The sequence below is a fragment of the Lolium rigidum genome, chromosome 7, assembly GCF_022539505.1.
Source record: "Lolium rigidum isolate FL_2022 chromosome 7, APGP_CSIRO_Lrig_0.1, whole genome shotgun sequence".
Taxonomy (NCBI): domain Eukaryota; kingdom Viridiplantae; phylum Streptophyta; class Magnoliopsida; order Poales; family Poaceae; genus Lolium; species Lolium rigidum.
Window position 1 is genome coordinate 323,351,340 of NC_061514.1, and position 17,887 is coordinate 323,369,226.

The 17,887-nt window shown below is 43.4% G+C and overlaps 1 protein-coding gene across 1 annotated transcript; it reads right to left on the reverse strand.

The window, feature by feature from the left end:
• Positions 1-11,745: 11,745 nt before the first annotated feature.
• LOC124669876 lies at positions 11,746-12,361 on the reverse strand. The gene has a single exon (XM_047206414.1). It carries the CDS (start codon positions 12,313-12,315, stop codon positions 12,010-12,012), a length of 306 nt encoding a protein of 101 aa, XP_047062370.1. The 5' UTR covers positions 12,316-12,361; the 3' UTR covers positions 11,746-12,009.
• Between the last annotated feature and the right edge of the window lie 5,526 nt (positions 12,362-17,887).

Consider the following 17,887-nt stretch of genomic DNA (forward strand, 5'->3'; position numbering starts at 1 on the left):
AGACAAAACAGCCGGGAAAAAACTTTTGCCGGCAGTTTTGGTGCCCTCTTAGGTGACCTTTCCCGGCAGAAAATCTGCCCCAACATTCGGTCCATGGTGTAGTGGAAGAAGTCAAGTTCAATAACTGCACCCCTCAAGGCCAAGAAGACGACAAAAGGCAAAAAGAGAAAGGAAGTTCCCCTCCTCGGAGATCAGCCCAAACAATCGATTCCAGCACTCAAAGTGTGTAATGTTCCCAAGTCGTACCGGGAACGGGGTGGTTTCGATATGGAAGAAGCTCGCAAAGCTAGCGGCTGCCCGTGACGTTACCGTGGAGGAATTGATGTATGCGAGCGGATGTTGCACTACCCACTGCTGATATAGCTCCTAAATTTGTCTACGGGGCCGACTTGGTCGAGCACAGAGCAGCTGCATAAACTGCCAACACATATGCGGAATTTGCATCAGTGATACCTTGATGCATGCAAGGAGAACATAATGTACATCGTGGCGACTATACCATGGGAATATTACTACCGAAAGGAGGAGATCCATATTGAGATGAGTGAACTCTGGCAGTTATTCAATTTAGAAGCCCTCGACAAATCTCTCATGAGTTGCTATTGCTTGTAAGTTGTTAACTACATATAAGTTCATTTTTATTCAGTTCATGTTCGTTCTCATTGCATATACTCATTATATCTTATGTGTTCTCTATTATGCAATCGAAGATCAGTGAATGCAAAAGTAATAATATTATCAATATTGGGTTTATGGACCCGGATAAAATACATGTTCAAACGGTAAAGCAAAACCGCGAAGATACTGGGGAAAACCTACTAAGGTTTTTGGGGAGCAATATTTCGTGATTCAATATTGTTTCCTTACAACTACGAGTGAGAGTCTTAATGATCTTTTATGCACATCCAATTTTTCTTACTCGATGTTAAGTGTAATTCCTGACGTATATACATAACATGTGCAGCTTCCATCGGATTCTACTAGACATTCAACCTGATAAGGGAATAGTTGAAGTAAGAGACCCACTGAGTAGAGGCGTGGACGGGTTTAGCGACTTGCAGAAGTTGCTCCAAGTGTAATTTCCTTCATCTCCGCGCTATATCTTTCGTGAGATATCAATTAATTATCCACTCATTCAATCATTCTTTTGCCTGGCAGGGCTTGGACCGCTTTCAAGAGACATCGTCAGGATGGTACCTGGGCAGAGAAGCTAACATTTACTCCTGTACCGTGCCCTCAGCAGCCACAAGGGACAAATCTATGTGGATACTACGTTTGCGAGTCCATTCACATGTTAACCACTGAGAAGCAGAACAAAAATAAATTCAACTTAAGCAATAACACTCACAACTTTATTTATTATCGTCAATATTTCGTTATCAAGATTGATATAGTCATACTCATCTCATTTTCGTATATAGGTGGACTACATGCGGGACAGACTCCAACCAAAGGAACACCTACTAGGAATTGCGGAGGAACTGGCGGGACTTTTGGTTAAAGAAGTACTAAACAACAAAGGCTTGTTTAGTCCAAATAGATGCTCTACCTCCAAATAGACGGTCGTTAGTACCGCTTGTCGATCGTGAGCTAAATGTATATATATATTTAAGGGGAATCTACATGTAAGGGGAATCGACTTTGCTTCCAATATTTGTTTGATCTATACATAATGAATGAACGTGTACCACTTCTAGTAGCGTACAAATATATCCAACTTTTATTTTCGAATGAAAAAAATGAAATAACAGGCGGTCGGTGGCGGGGGGGGGGGTGGCGTGCGCACCTCTCAAACCCTAAAGCAGCAGCGTTGTGTGCCCGCCACGTAGAGGGCCTTTTGTCGCGGGTGGTAATAACGCCCGCGACAAAAGGGCCTGTCCCCTGCGCGCCCCGCGGCTGCCACGTGGTGGACCTTATGTCGCGGGTCGTAAGCGACCCGCGACAAAAGGGGGACCTTTTATCGCGCCTCCCTTGTCGCGGCTGGCCGCCCGCGACAAAAGGGTCATACGACCCGCGACATTAGGCCTGTTTTCCACTAGTGAAAAGAAAAATGTGAGACCTTCACAACCCGCCATTTTATGTGACCTTGTTGCAAGAGAAAAATCAAACTTGGCATACAACAGTTCTTCTTGAAAGGCATTCACGAAATGAGCTACCACCTACACAGTTCTATGCCTTTTAGGGCAAACGTGCAAGGTTATGACCAGCAAACTCACATAGTTTGCATGAATGAGGCCATATTGCGCACATGCGTGTACCTGGGATGGGAATCAACATTGTGTGTGATGTTTTACACATTTGTTGATGTCTTCGACATGTCTGCAAATTTAATGATGAAAAGACATGTGGCGCTCCTGAGAAAAATAACAATATTTTATACAGTAAAAAGAAAATTTTGAAACTCTGATTTTTTTCATTTTTACAAAAGACGAATATGAAAAGACATATGTCCATGCACAAATTCAAATGTATATTTATAATCAGGTGCAGAAATAAAAATGCGCTCGTGTTCATCTATGGATTTTCCTACATACACTGTGTTTCATTCTTTGATCCAAGGATAGTACGATCCTTTCCTATCACCTACACGTGCTAGAAGGCTTGTTTTCTTCCCGTCGACAGCGTAAACAAGTTATATTCTTGAGGCTCTTTTGTACGTGTAAAGATTTCCTTACATATGGTTGTCATCCGAGAGATGTCGTCCTTTAGTTTTCACGATATATTAGTATTCGTTTTTTACCTCACGTTGCAAGCGCGCACATACTTCATACGTTTTGCTGTCAAGGATTCTGCTACAGAACAATGCAAGGTGTGGTGCACGACCGTATCTCTTAAGCAATCCACTCCATGGTCCAGCCCATCTGATTCGCCAACCAATATGTTTCTTCTCTTATGTATCAGAAATAAAGACTACACAACAAGAGGTGGCGTGATACACGCCTGTCCTATTATTTGGTGATGATCTATATCTCTCCTATATGGAGCTTAGATGTGGTTATACCAACGATATTCTTTTGTAAATTGATGTAAATATTCGAAGAGAAACATGTGGTGTGATGTAGTACAACCCCTCATCACTGCATGAAACGAAATCTTTGGTGAGTACCAGAATTACTCGGCAAATGACTAAAGATACACGGGAAAGTTTACCTCGACAAAGTTTCTTCGCCGAGTATCTTCAGCAAAGTTTCTTTGCTGTGTATATTTCCATGGCACTCTGCAAAAAAAAGTACTTATCCATTTACATATCGTTAACAACGCAAGTACTTTGCCAAGTGAGTTTTTTAGACACACGTAAAAGAGTGTGTGCCTCAAGGTGGTGCCACGTTGCCACTATATTTACCGAGTGTTTCTAAACAACACTTCAAGACTTTGCACCTATTAAAAATGGATGCCGAGCATGCTTGTCCCATCCCTCGGACCTGGTGTGTGTTGTTGACATCCCGGGAGGCACCTTCGACCATCCCGTGCCACATATGGTGCCATCCTCCAACCTGGGAGGTGGCCGACGGTAAGTCGACCTCCAATGTGGAGGCAGCGGGACACGGGTTGGGCCCTGACGGAGAAGGGAGGCTAGAAGGCATCACGCTGGCGCCCGCATCCACAAAAGATGGGGTAGGCCTGGCTTCCATTCTCGCGACGGTGGGGAACGACAAAGTTGAGAGCTGATCAGGTGTCCGGTAAAGTGCAGAACGAAGGGACAGAGATGGTACTGTGTGGAACGGAGGCATGCTCGAGGAGGGGCGGAGCAGCATTGTGGCAGAGCTCGTGGACAGAGTAAAAGACCACTTCCGCACCACAGGTCACATAGCTTCTGTGGGCGTTTGTTTTCTGGGAATTCGTGGTATTTTCTACATTCTACCAATTTCGCTGGAAGCGGCTAAATTTGAACTAAACGTCAACTTTTGCATGTTCTAGATTTCTTGGAAAATCATTTTTAGATCCACAACATGTTGTTTTATCAAAGGTATGATGTCGGTTTCATGTGGTTCCCTCTGGCGTGCCTCGCGACAATCGCTCTTGCGAAAAGTCATTCTGACATGTCCTAATTTGAGCACAATTCTCTAAAAAAATCAAAAATATGGAGAAATTTTATGAGCCGTCATTTTAGGTGACCTACTTGCGACAAAAAAATACGAACTTAGAATACGGTAATTATTCCGAAAAGCCCTTCACAAAATGAGCTACCTCTTACGAAGTTCTATGTCTTTTAGGCCGAACGCTAGGTAATGAGCTGAAGCATGGCATAGTTTGTTGGTCCGAACCCATATTTCGCACATGCGTTAGGCATTGGATGAGAATAAATATTTTATTTTTAAGTTTTCCTTTCCTAGCCATGAAAAATCCATTTTTCATTTTCCCAGCGATAAAACAGGGTTTGTTGTGAAGCAGCTACAAGAAACAAAATCTGCAATGGTACGGAACCCACGCACAAAATTAGAAGATCACTTCCGCACCACGTTTCATATACCTTCTACGCTTGTTCTATCTTCACGAATTTGTGTTAGTTTCTACTGTGTCCTGCAGATTTCGCTAGAAGCGCCTCAGATTTGAACCAAGCGTCGACTTTTCCTTGTGCTAGATTTTTTCGAAAATTCTTTTTTTTGTCCACAACGTGTTGTTTTTTAGAGGTCTGGGGTCTGTTTTGTGCGGTTCACTTCGGTGCACCCACCCGATCTTGCGAAAAGTCATTCCGACGGGTCCTAATTTGAACACAATTCAAAAAATAATCAGAAAAAGGAGAACCTTTGCGAGACGTCATTTGAGGTGACCTATCCAAATTTGGAATATGACAGTTATACCGGAAAAACATTCACGAAATAAGCTACCATCTACGGAGTTATGTGCTTTTAGGTCAAATGAGCTAGGTCATGACCCACGGACATGCATAGTTTTCTCGGGACGAGACCATATTACACACATGCATGTGCCCAGGGATGGGAATCAATGCTATGTGCATGGTTTTACCATCATGGCCACGAAATACCCGATTTCCATTTTCCGAATGCCAAAACACGTTATTTTCCATAGCATGTATAAGGGACGCAAACTACTGTTGAGGGAAACCCGTGCACAACGATATAAGAACGCCTACACAACGCTTTCCACACACCCTCTTCGTGTGTTAGTTCTCCGGGAATCCACATGATCCTCTGCCGTCTCCCGCCGATTTCGCAGGAATCAGGCCAGATTTTAATTAAGTGTCTATTATTCCTTGTTCCAGATTTTTTGAAAAAATCATTTTTAGCTCCGGAACGTATCATTTAATGATTTGGACTTGAATAGGTTGATAAAAGATATATAACCTTGGCAAGAACTCATGAGGTGTGCAATATCAAGGAAGTGAAGATGGCGTAAGTATTGCAGATTACAGAAAAATATCTGAAAAAATCTTACTCTCTAGTACAACTTCCTATTACATCAGTTTTCCAGCACAACATAAGGATATGCTGGTGTACCATTAGGCAACACAAGACATAATGACAGATAAAATATAAAAAACTTCTGCAACATTAACTAAAGCAAGACACGTAATATCCATTATATTAAAAATAACAATATAAATTACTGTCATGCGCCAGCGTACAACTTTAATATTACAGTGGTACAAATGAGGAGACACAAACCTATGCGTATTTATTTTCAGCAATATATGTGGCAGTGTCATCGTACACGTGACTTGCCGCATATATAGGCTGTCACCGACATCTTATTATCATCGTAACAAATGTCCCAACAATACATTTCATGCTAGGTGTACGAGAAATTTAAACATACATTATTAGTACTCATGAAACTTAAATTGACTGTGTGCACATGTGAACGTAGACCTTGCAGCATGTTGAAGCTTCAAACATCAGTCTACTTATTAGTCTGTGGTGCTGGGTTGCTGGAACCTTCAGTATTACACTTGCAGTCGTTCTTGAGGACGCATTCGACGAAGCATGTCTTGACCTCATCACCATCACCACCAGCTAATATGCACTTTCCGGCACAAGCACAGTTCTTGGAGCAGATGCAGGCAGCGGCGCCAGGAACCTTTTCCGTCTTGTCGATGCAGATATCCTTCTTATGTGAGGGATCTAGTTCCGCATTAGCAGCGACGACGAGCACAATGGCCAACATCATGCCAATGGCAATCATCTTCACCTGAGCACCAGAAGCCATTGAGACTATTCTTGAGTATATATGTGTATTGGCTTGTTATAAGTTGTGGGCTGTTGATGGATGTATTGCTCCAGATCTTTGGTATTTATAAAGGCTTAGAGAGCAAAACGCATGCCACTCCCTTTCTAGCTTCTCCAGGTACAGAAAAAGAAGGAAGAAATATAAATACCTCATTGTTCATTCCAGACCACACACATATGCAGCACCTATATACCCGTATAACTTAATTCAAGGACGTTAAAGAAAGAGGTGAATAGGAATCAATCAGACTGATGCAGATGCACACATGTATGTAGGTCTACGGGCTGAAAAATGGAATCACCTTTAATCCTATAACTAGCCTATTAAGCAGTTGGCGGCGGGTTCAGGTGGCGTCCGGTGAAACAACTGTTGGTGGGGGAGATCCAGATGGCTGTCGAACCGGACCCCTTGGCGGCGCGGCTGAGAGTGGCAGTGGTCCGCGGGCCCTCTTGCCCCTCCCCACGGGTGGCACTCCTCTTAATCATGGCGGTTAGGGTTTGCTCATGTGCTGGGAGTTGGCGTCAGTGGCCTCGTCGACGAGTCAGTGGCTCCATGGTAGCCCTCTCCTCTGCCGTAGGTGGTCGGCCAGATGTTTCGGTGGTGAGTGGGGTGGCACATCCACTGGTGAAAACCATGCTCCGAATCTGGCCTGGGAGGGTGATGGCAGTGTGTATGCACCATTCTCTAGTTGAAGGCGTCGCCATTGCAGTCTGATTTCACTTTACTTGAGTTGTTTCCGGGGGAAACCCCAACCCCGGGTATCCTGGTTCGGACAATGGTGACACAGCTGGCTTCACTCTCCCCCATGAGAGCATTGTTTTTGTGAGCAACTGCTAAACGGTGGTGCAACGAGGTCTGTCAGGAGCTATATAGAGCTTTGCTTTGAAGATGGAACAGGTTTTGATGGAGGTGACGGTTTCTGAAGCGAGAGAATGCGGCGGTCTGTTACACCGGTCATGTGCACCTATTTCACCATAGGGTGACTCAGCGATGCCCTCGGTGCATTGTTTTATGCTGGGGCGTTAGTTTCTGTATTTTGAGCATATGGTTACTCAACTGTGCACCCATTTCGCCACATTTCTCTTCCCCATTGTCGGGTTTGTAGGTGTTCTGTGCTGGCTTCGGGTTTTACGATGTAATACCTCCAGCAGATCTCTGTTTAATAAAATCTAAATAAAAGTTGTATGCATCGCTTTGATGCATAAGCTGGGGCTACGCTCCATTTCAAAAAAAGGAGGATAGGTTACCACTAGTGCATAGCGACAGATTGGATAGAGGTGAAAAGACTTGCTGGTAACAGTTTTACTCTCCGCCACATCATTAATTTCACTGATATGTGCACCTCAAACAAATGATTCATAAATTATTGCCCGCTTGAAGACATGGTCAATGGTGAAGAGAAAACACCAGTGCATTTGTTGACATACATAACTACGAACAAATGGGAGACAACACACTCCGATGTTAATACAAACTAAAAAATAAATATATGCATCATGAGCTTCATAGTATGTATGAGAATACCAGTCCGAGCTTTTTCGTCTTCCAGCTTGATGCATCATCATTGAAAAAAATCAGTAAAATTGAGAACCTTCATGGGGCTTAATTTAGGTGCCCTACTTGTGAGAAAAACAATTCAAAATTGAAATACAACAATTATTTTGGAAAAACATTCAGGAAATGAGCTACACCTACAGAATTCTGTGCCTTTTAGGTCAAACGAGCTAAGTTATGACCAACGGATATGCATAGTTTTCCGGAACGAGACTATATTGCACACATATGTGTGCCCTAGGATGGGAATCTAGATCTGTGTGGATTTTACCATCGTGGCAATGGAATACCTTATTTTCATTTTTTGAATTCCAAAACATTTTTTTCTAAATTGGGTAAAAAGGGCGCAAACTACGGTTGTGGGAAACCCGTGCACAATAATATAACTGTTTTGAGCACAACTAATTCAGAAATAAAAGAAAATGTGAGTCCTTCGCAACCCGCCATTTTATGTGACTTTGTTGCAAGAGAAAAATCAAACTTGGCATACGATAGCTTTTCTGGAAAAGCATTCACGAAATGAGCTACCACCTACATAGTTCTATGGCTATTAGGTCAAACTTGGTAGGTTATGAACAACGAACTTGCATAGTTTGCATGAACGAGGCCATATTTCGCACATGCGTGTTACCTCGGATAGGAATCAATGTTCTGTGTGATGTTTAACACATTTGTTCATGTCTTTGACACGTCTACAAATTTCGTGATGGAAAGACATGTGGCGCTCCAGAGAAAAATAATAATATTTTATATAGTTAAAAGAAATTTTGAAACTGAATTTTCATTTTGACAAAAGAACTAATATGAAAAGACATATGTCCATGTATATATTCAAATGTGTATATTTATAACCAGGTGTAGAAATAAAAATGCGCTCGTGTTCATCTATGTAATTTGCTACTTACACTTTGTGTTTCATTCTTAGATCCAAGGTCAGGATAGTACGATCCTTTCATATCACCTACAGGTGTTAGAAGACTTCTTTTCTTCCCGTCGACAGCGTAAATAGGTTATATTCTTCAGGCTCTTTTGTACGTGTAACGATTTTCTTACATATGGCAGTCATCCGAGAGAAGTCGTCCTTTAGTTTTCACGATATATTAGTATTTGTTTTTTCCTCACGTTGCAAATCACACTTCATACGTTTTGCTATCAAGGAATCTGCTACAGAACAATGCAAGGCGTGGTGCACGACCGTTTATCTTAAGCAATCCACTCCATGGTCCAGCCCATCTGATTCGCCAAATAATATGTCTCTTTTCTTATGTATTATCAGAAATACAGACTACACAACAAGAGATGGCGTGATACACGCCATTCCTAGTATTTGGTGATCTATCTCTCCTATATGGAGCTTAGATGTGGTCATTCCAACCGTATCCTTCTGTAAATTGCTGTAAATATTCGAAGTGAAACTTGCGGTTTGATGTACTACAAGGTGCTGCCATGTTGCCACGTTCTATTTACCGTGATTAACTATCGTTAACAGCTTATATGCTTTGCCGAGTGTGTTTTTCAGACACGTCCAAGAGTGTACATGCCACTCGGCAAAAAAAAAGTACACGTCCACTTAACTATCGTTAACATTGTAAGTTCTTTGCCGAGTGTATTTTTCGGACACAAGGCAAAGAGTGTGTGCCTCAAGGTGCTGCCACGTTGCTCGTTCTATTTACCTATAGTGTTTCCAAACAACACTTGGCAAAGACTTTCATACCTACTAAACAAAGAACACCGAGCGTGCTTGTCCCATCCGCCGGGCCTCGTGCGCGTTGTCGATCGTCCGGGATGCGCCGTCGACCATCCCGTGCTGCATCTGGAGCCGTCCTCCAATGTGGGAGGTGGCCGGCGGTAAGTCGACCTCCAATGTGTGGAGGCAGCGCGATGGGCCTGACCCTGACGGAGAAGGGATGCCAGAAGGCATCTCGCTGGCGCCCGCGTCCGCAGAAGAGGAGTAGGCATGGCTGCCATTCTCGCGATGGTGGGGAACAGCTAGGTCGAGGGCTAAGCAGCCTCCCTGGTAAAGTGGGGAACGAGGCGACGACGGCGGTCCCATGGGTAATGGAGGCATGCTCGAGGAGGGATGGGGCAGTGTCATGGTGGAGCTCGCGAGCAGCGTCGAAGACCACTTCCGCATCACGGTTCACATACCTTATGCATGCATTTGTTTTCTGGGAATTAGTGGTATTTTCTATTGTGTCTTGCCAACTTCGCTCGAAGCGGGCCAGAATTGAACTAAGCGTCAAATTTGCGTGTTCTAGATTTTTTGCAAAAAACATTTTTAGATCCACCATGTGTTGTTTTATCAAAGGTATGATGTCGGTTTCGCGCGGTTTCCTCCGGTGTGCCTCACAACGCGCGTTCTTTTAAAAAGTCACTCCGACGGATCCTAATTTGAGCACAATTCTCTTATAAAAAAGAAAAATGGAGAATTTTCGCGAGGCATCATTTTAGGTGACCTACTTGCGATAGAAAAAAAGAACTTGGAATACGATAATAATTCTGAACACCCCTTCACAAAATAAGCTACCTCTTTTAGGGCAAATAAGCTAGATCATGACCTGAACGAGTCCATATTGCGCCCATGTGTGGGCTTGGGACGAGAAGAAATATTTTATTTTTAAGTTTTCCATTCCTAGCCATGAAAACTTATTTTCATTTTCCTAGCGCCGAAACAAGGTTTTTGTGTGAAGTAGCTACAACAAAAAGAATCGGCAAAGGCACGGAACCTATGCACAAAAATAGAAGACCACTTCCGCAACACGGTTTACATACCTTCTGTCCTCGTTTGCTTTCTAGGAATTCGTGGTATTTCCTAAGGTGTCCTACCGATTTTGCTGGAAGCGGCCAGATTTGAACTAAGCGTCAACTTTTGCTTGTGCTAGATTTTTTGAAAAAATTGGTTTTGGGTCCACGACATTTTTTTTTATCAGAGGTATGATGTCAGTTTTGTGTGGTTCCCTCTGGTGTCCCTCGCAACGCGCGTTCTTGCAAAAAGTCATTTCGGCGGGGCCTAATTTGAGCATAATTCTCTTTTAAAAAATCAGAAAAGGGAGAACCTTCACGAGGTGTCATTTTAGGTGACCTACTTGCGAGAAAAAAAAAATTCAAACTTGAATACGAAAATTATTTCGAGAAAAACATTCACGAAATGAGCTACCACCTGCTGAGTTCTATGACTTATAATTCAAACAAGCTAGGTTATCACCAACGGACATGCATAGTTTTTCAGAACGAGGTCATATCGCGCACATGTTTGCCCTGGGGTAGGAATCAATGCTTTGTGGGGGTTTTAGCATCATGGCTACGGAATACCCGATTTCCATTTTGCGAATGTCAAAAGGCGTTTTTCTGTGAAGCAGATACAAGGGTTGCAAACTACAGTTGAGGGAAACATGTGCACAGCGATATAAGAATAATTATACAACACGTTTCATACACCTGCTTCATGCGCTAGCTATCCGGAAATCCATAGGATCCTCCACCCTATCCCGCTGATTTCGCTGGAATTAGGCCAAATTTGAACTAAGCGCCAACTTTTCATTGCTCCGAAATGTGTTATTTTATTTTCTTTTTTTCAATTTCACGTGGGGCCCAATGAGTTGGACTTGAACAGGTTGAAAAGAGACATACAACCTTGGCAAGAAGTCGTGACCCATGCAATATGAAGGAAATGAAGATGGCTTACATATTACAGATTATAAAAAAAATCTGAAAAATTCTTCCTCACTGTTACAACTTACTACTCTCTCTGGTCATTTTTAATTGATGTGGAGTAGTTCACTGGCTTGCACTTCATTTTCTTGTGGCAGCCACGATTATTACCGACCGGAGGTAGTATTACATAAGGTTGCCCGCATAAGATAATGATATGCTGGTGCACCATTAGGCAACACAAGACATAGTGGCAAATAAAATATAAAAAACTGTTGTAACATTAACTAAGGCAAGACACGGAATATCCATTATATTAAAATAAGCATATACATTTACTGTCACGCGCCAGCGTACAACTTTATTATTACAATAGTACAAGGAGACACACACCTATACGTATTTATTTTCCAGCAATATATGTGGCAGTGTCATCGTACACGTGACTTGCGGCATATAAAGGCTGTCACCGACATCTTATTATAAACGTAACACAAACGCCCCAGCAATACGTTTTATGCCAGGGACATGTGTACGAGAAGTTTAAACATACATTATTAGTACTCACGGAATTCAAATAAGACCTGGCAGCATGTTGAAGCTTCAAACATCAGTCTACTTATTAGCCTGTGGTGCTGGGTCGCTGGAACCTTCAGCATTGCACTTGCAGTCATTCTTGAGGACGCATTCGACGAAGCAGGTCTTGATCTCATCACCATCACCACCAGCTAATATGCACTTTCCGGCACAAGCACAGTTCTTGGAACAGATGCAGGCAGTGGCGCCAGGAACCTTGTCCGTCGTGTCGATGCAGATATCCTTCTTATGTGAGGGATCTGGTTCCGCATTAGCAGCAACGACGATCACGATTGCCAACATCATGCCAATGGCAATCATCTTCACCTGAGCACCAGAAGCCATTGTTGCTAACTTTGAGAGTCTTGAGTATGTATGTGTATTGGCTGGTTATAAGCTGTGGGTTGTTGATGGATGTATTGCTCCAGACCTTTTGTATTTATAGAGGCTTAGAGAGCAAAACACATGCCACACCTTTTCCAGCTTCTCCAGGTACATAAAAAGAAGGAATAAATATAAATACCTCATTGTTCATTCCAGACCACACACATATGGAGCACCTATATATCCCTATAACTTAATTCGAGGACGTTAAAGAAAGAAGTGAATTGGAATCAATCAGACAATGCTGAAGCAGATGCACACATGTATGTAGGTCCACAGGTTGAAAAAGTGGAATCAGCTTTAATCCTTTAACTAGCCTATGAAAAAAATCACGACTCTCAATATGAGCATATTTTTTGACAATTGGGCGGTCGGGTGGCTGCCGGTGAAGCAGCTGGGGGCGGGGGAGATCCCGATGGCTGTTGATCCGGACCCCTTGGCGGCGCGGCTGAGAGTGGCAGTGGTCGGCCGGCCCTCTCGCCCCTCCCCACAGGTGGCACTCCACTTCGTCATGGCGGTTAGGGTTTGCTCATGTGATGGGAGTTGGAGTCAGTGGCCTCGTCGACGAGTCTCCGTGGTTGCCATGTCCTCCGCCGGAGGTGGTTGGACGAATGTTTCAGTGGTGAGTGGGATGGCACATTCACTTGTGAAAACCGTGCTACGGATCTGGTCTGGGAGGGCGATGGCACTGTGTATGCACCATTCTCTAGTTGAAGGCGTCGCCATTGCAGTTTGCTTTCACTTTATTTGAGTTGTTTCCGGGGGAAACCCCAAACCCGGCTATCCTGGTTCGGACAATGGTGACACAGCTAGCTTCACTCTCCACCATGAGCAAGGGTAGATCTACAGGGTGGCCAGGGTGGTGCATGGACTACCCTGAAATATCTAGCCTATATACCATAGAAAAATAAATAGAAATAAATAAAAAAATGCATTGTTGGACCACCTTGACATATTGTGCTAGATCCGCTACTGGAAATGAGAGCATTATTTTTGTGAGCAACTACCAGACGGTGGTGCTACGAGGTCTATCAGGAGCTATATAGAGCTTTGCTTTGAAGATGGACCAGGTGTTGATGGAGGTGACGGTTTCTGAAGCGAGAGCATGCGGCGCTCGCGGATGATCTGCTACACTGGTTATGTGCACCTATTCCGCCATAGGGTGAATCAGCGATGCCCTCGGTGCTTTTTTGCTGATGGGGCTTTTGTTTCTGTATTTTGGGCATATGGTTACTCAACGGTGCACCCATTTCGCCACATTTCTCTTCCCCATTGTCGGGTTCGTAGGTGTTGTGTGCTAGCTTCGGGTTTTGCGATGTAATACCTCCGGCAGATCTCTGTTTAATAAAATCTAAATAAAGGTTGTATGCATGGCTTTGATGCATAGGCTGGGCCTATGCTCCATTTCAAAAAAAGGAGGATAGGTTACCACTAGTGCAGAGCGACAGATTGGATAGAGGTGAAAATACTTGCGGGTAACAATTTTACTGTCCGTCACCACATTAATTTCACTGATATGTGCACCTCAAACAAATTATTCATCAACCATTGCCCGCTTGAAGACATGGTCAATGTTGAAGAAAAAACACCAGTGCCTTTGCTGACATAGATAACTACCAACAAATCAGAGACCACACACTCTGATGTTATCGATACAAACTAAAAAATAAATATATGCATCGTGAGCTTCAAAGTATGTATGAATACCAGTCTGAGCTTTTTTGTCTTCCGGCTTGATGCATCATCGTTGAAAAAATCAGTAAAATTGAGAACCTTGGCGGGGCTTAATTTTAGGTGACCTACTTACAAAAAAAATTCAAATTTGGAATAGGACAGTTATTTTGGAAAACCATTCAGGAAATGACCTGCACTTATTGAATTCTATGCCTTTTAGGTCAAACGACCTAGGTTATGACCAACGGATCTGCATAGTTTTTCGGTACGAGACTATATTGTGCACATGTGTGTGCCCAAGGATGGGAATCAAGATATGTGCGGGTTTTACCATCGTGGCCATGGAATACCTGATTTTAATTTTTTCAATTTCAAAACATTTTTGTAAAGCGGGTAAAAGGGATGCAAACCACGGTGAGGGAAACCCGTGCAAAACGATATAACCGTTTTGAGCACAACTAATTCAAAAATAAAAGAAAAATGTGAGTCCTTCGCAACCCGCCTGACCTTGTTGCAAGAGAAAAATCAAACTTGGCATATGACGGTTTTTCTGGAAAAGCATTCACGAAATGAGCTACCACCTACATAGTTCTATGGCTCTTAGGTCAAACGTGGTAGGTTATGACCAACAAACTTGCATAGTTTGCATGAACGAGGCCATATTTCGCACATGCGTGTTCCCTCGGACGGGAATCAACGTTAGTGATGTTTTACACATTTGTTCATGTCTTTGACACGTCTGCAAATTTCGTGATGAAAAGGCATGTGGCTCTCCAGAGAAAAATAACATTATTCTATATAGTGAAAATAAAATTTGAAACTCTGAATTTTTCATTTTTACAAAAGACGAATATGAAAAGACATATGTCCATGTATAAATTCAAATATATATTTATAACCAGGTGCAGGAATAAAAATGCGCTCGTGTTCATCTATGTATTTTGCTACGTACACTTCGTGTTTCATTCTTTGATCCATGTATAGTACGATCCTTTCATATCACCTACAGGTGTGGTAGAAGACTTGTTTTCTTCCCGTCGACAGCATAAACAAGTTATATTCTTCAGGCTCTTTTGTACGTGTAAAGATTTCCTTACATATGCTAGTCATCCAAGAGAAGTAGGCCTTTAGTTTTCACGATATATTAGTATTTGTTTTTTCCTCACGTTGCAAGCACACACTTCATACGTTTTGCTATCAAGAATTCTGCTACAGGACAATGCAAGGCGTGCACGACCGTATCTCTTAAGCGATCCACACCATGGTCCACCCCATCTGATTCGCCAACCAATATGTTTCTTTTCTTATGTATTATCAGAAATACAGACTACACAACAAGAGATGGCGTGAGACACGCCATTCCTATTATTTGGCGATCTATCTCTCCTATATGGAGCTTAGATCTGGTCATTCCAACGATGTCCTTTTGTAAATTGCTGTAAATATTCGAAGAGAAACTTGCGGTGTGATGTACTACAAGGTGCTGCGATGTTGCCACGTTCTATTTACCGTGTTTAACTATCGTTAACAGGGTACATGCTTTGCCGAGTGTGTTTTTCAGACACACGCCAAAGAATGTACATGCCACTCGGCAAAAAAAAGTACACGTCCGTTTAACTATCGTGTTTTTAGATAAAAGGCCATCAGCCCAACGTTAAATTAATAATGTCCTTAACAGCGAAACAGATACATGATGCTCATCCAACTTATAAGATGAATTGCACAGACACACACACACAAGAAAGGGCCACCAAAGGAAGCTACAACCGGAAATGTGACAGCCGGCACGACTATTACAGTCTACGGGGAGGAAGAGCGAACGAAGGGCAGGATACGTTGCCGGGCCGGTGCTCATCCTAGCACGGGCAAACCGACAACCACCGCAACCGACGAGACATCACCGACGCCACCAGAGGCCGGCCACCACCAGGAATCGACCAACCATGCTCACAGACCGGCGAGGCACACCGAGGAAGAGCCCAACGAGAAACAACACGTATGCAGAACACGAAGGAAGCTGTACCGAGGAGGGCAGCCAGAGGAGGACCCCTGCCACCCTAACAATGGAGCGCCACACGGTGTGATGACTCCAAGGTGGCATCTTCAACAAGATCACGATGCAGAAGCGTCGCTACCACCCGATCCATGGATCTAGGGTTTTCAACCGGAGTACATGAGTGACCGAGTACCGTCACAACGACGCCTTCAAGAAGGGAAACGATGTCTGCGGACGTCGCCGTCGTGGCCCAAAGGGCAAGGGTTTTCCCCGGGGAAAGCACACTGTCGGCCCCCACAAGACAACGGCAACCGCCGAAGCGGCTAACGCACCACTGCCACACCGCGCAAATCGCCGGCACCAAGCCGTCCACACAGCCAAGGAAGCTGGCCAGCACCAGAGTCCGTGGCACGCCCGTTAAACAACTTGACTCCCACCGTCTAGGGCCGCCGCGCCCCGGTAACCCAACTCTGGTCACCACGAAACTGAGGAAAAATGAGGCATGTCGCTTTGTGGGAGCCAGACGCCGACCGAGGAGCAATGTAAGTTAACTATCGTTAACAATGTATGTTCCACTAGTGGAAAACATGCCTACAGTCCCGGTTCGTTTGGGCCTTTAGTCCCGGTTCAAATATACACCGGGACTAAAGGGTCCTCCACGTGGTGCGGGCAGGGGCTCGTGGTGGAGGACATCTGGTCCCGGTTCGTAATACGAACCGGGATTACAGGGTCTCTCCCGCGGTAGAGGTTTAGGCTGGAGCAGTGTTTCTCTGCCGCGGGGGAGAAACTGGCCGTTTCTCTGCCACGGCAAAGTTTCGGGGTTTTATGTTATTCATTCAGTTCTGCAATGCATACATCATTCAAGAAACCACAAACATCGTCATGAATATATAGACATCGTCATGAAATACAGTATAAGTAATGCATGTTTACAATATAAAGTCGATCCTCTTTACCATATCTATTCATATCCCTAACATCATAGATATACGAACTCCCGATGGTATTCTCCAGTTGGAGCTGTGACCTCCCTAACTAAGAATCCCGCCAATTCCTCTTGAATTGCTCGTATGCGGTCCTTAGGAGAGAGTCCCGCAAGTGTTCCATCTAAATTAAAAAAGGAGATCAATATATATGAATGGAACTCATTACAATCGATGGTAATAAAGTAAGATTGTGAAATATTGTTCACGTACACGAAGGGCATGTATAGATGCCTCCTGGTCCCGGTGACAGGCCATCTCGCGAATGAACTCACAGACATAGAATCCACATAAGTTATTCCCGGGTTCCTGCTTCCAACACTTTACAAAAAAATAGTTTGATCAAACTAATAATCAAGCATGATAATGCATGGTAATGAAACAAAAAAATCAAAGAGATTTGCGGGCATACAGTTGTAGCACTACTTACATGATAATCTTTAAATGTAAGCTCTGGTTTCCATTCACCCCTAGCAGTCTTGATGAACCGTTTCCAGGCCCTCCTCGACAAAGAAAAAATGAGTAAATAAGTTATTAATTCGTTGATATCATCAAATAAGAACAGATGAAGATGCTGATACGATATTGATTAAAATTACCTCTAGAGCATGGCACACATGTTCGCCCATTGCCCATGGTCTTTACGTTTCGAGTCCATGTCAAGTACTACTCCTTTGTTATGTTGAATGATTAGGAGAATATAGTGGAAGCTTCACACGCATAACTCGTCGGAATATTTATACTTCACATCGAGTAAGCGAAATCGAATGTATGTAAGACGGTTATAACACTCACTCGAAGTTGTAAGGAAAGAATATTTCTTACTTCTTTGCTTGCTTATGTAAAAGCCTTAGCAAGTTGTCCTCTGTGTCCTTGAGTG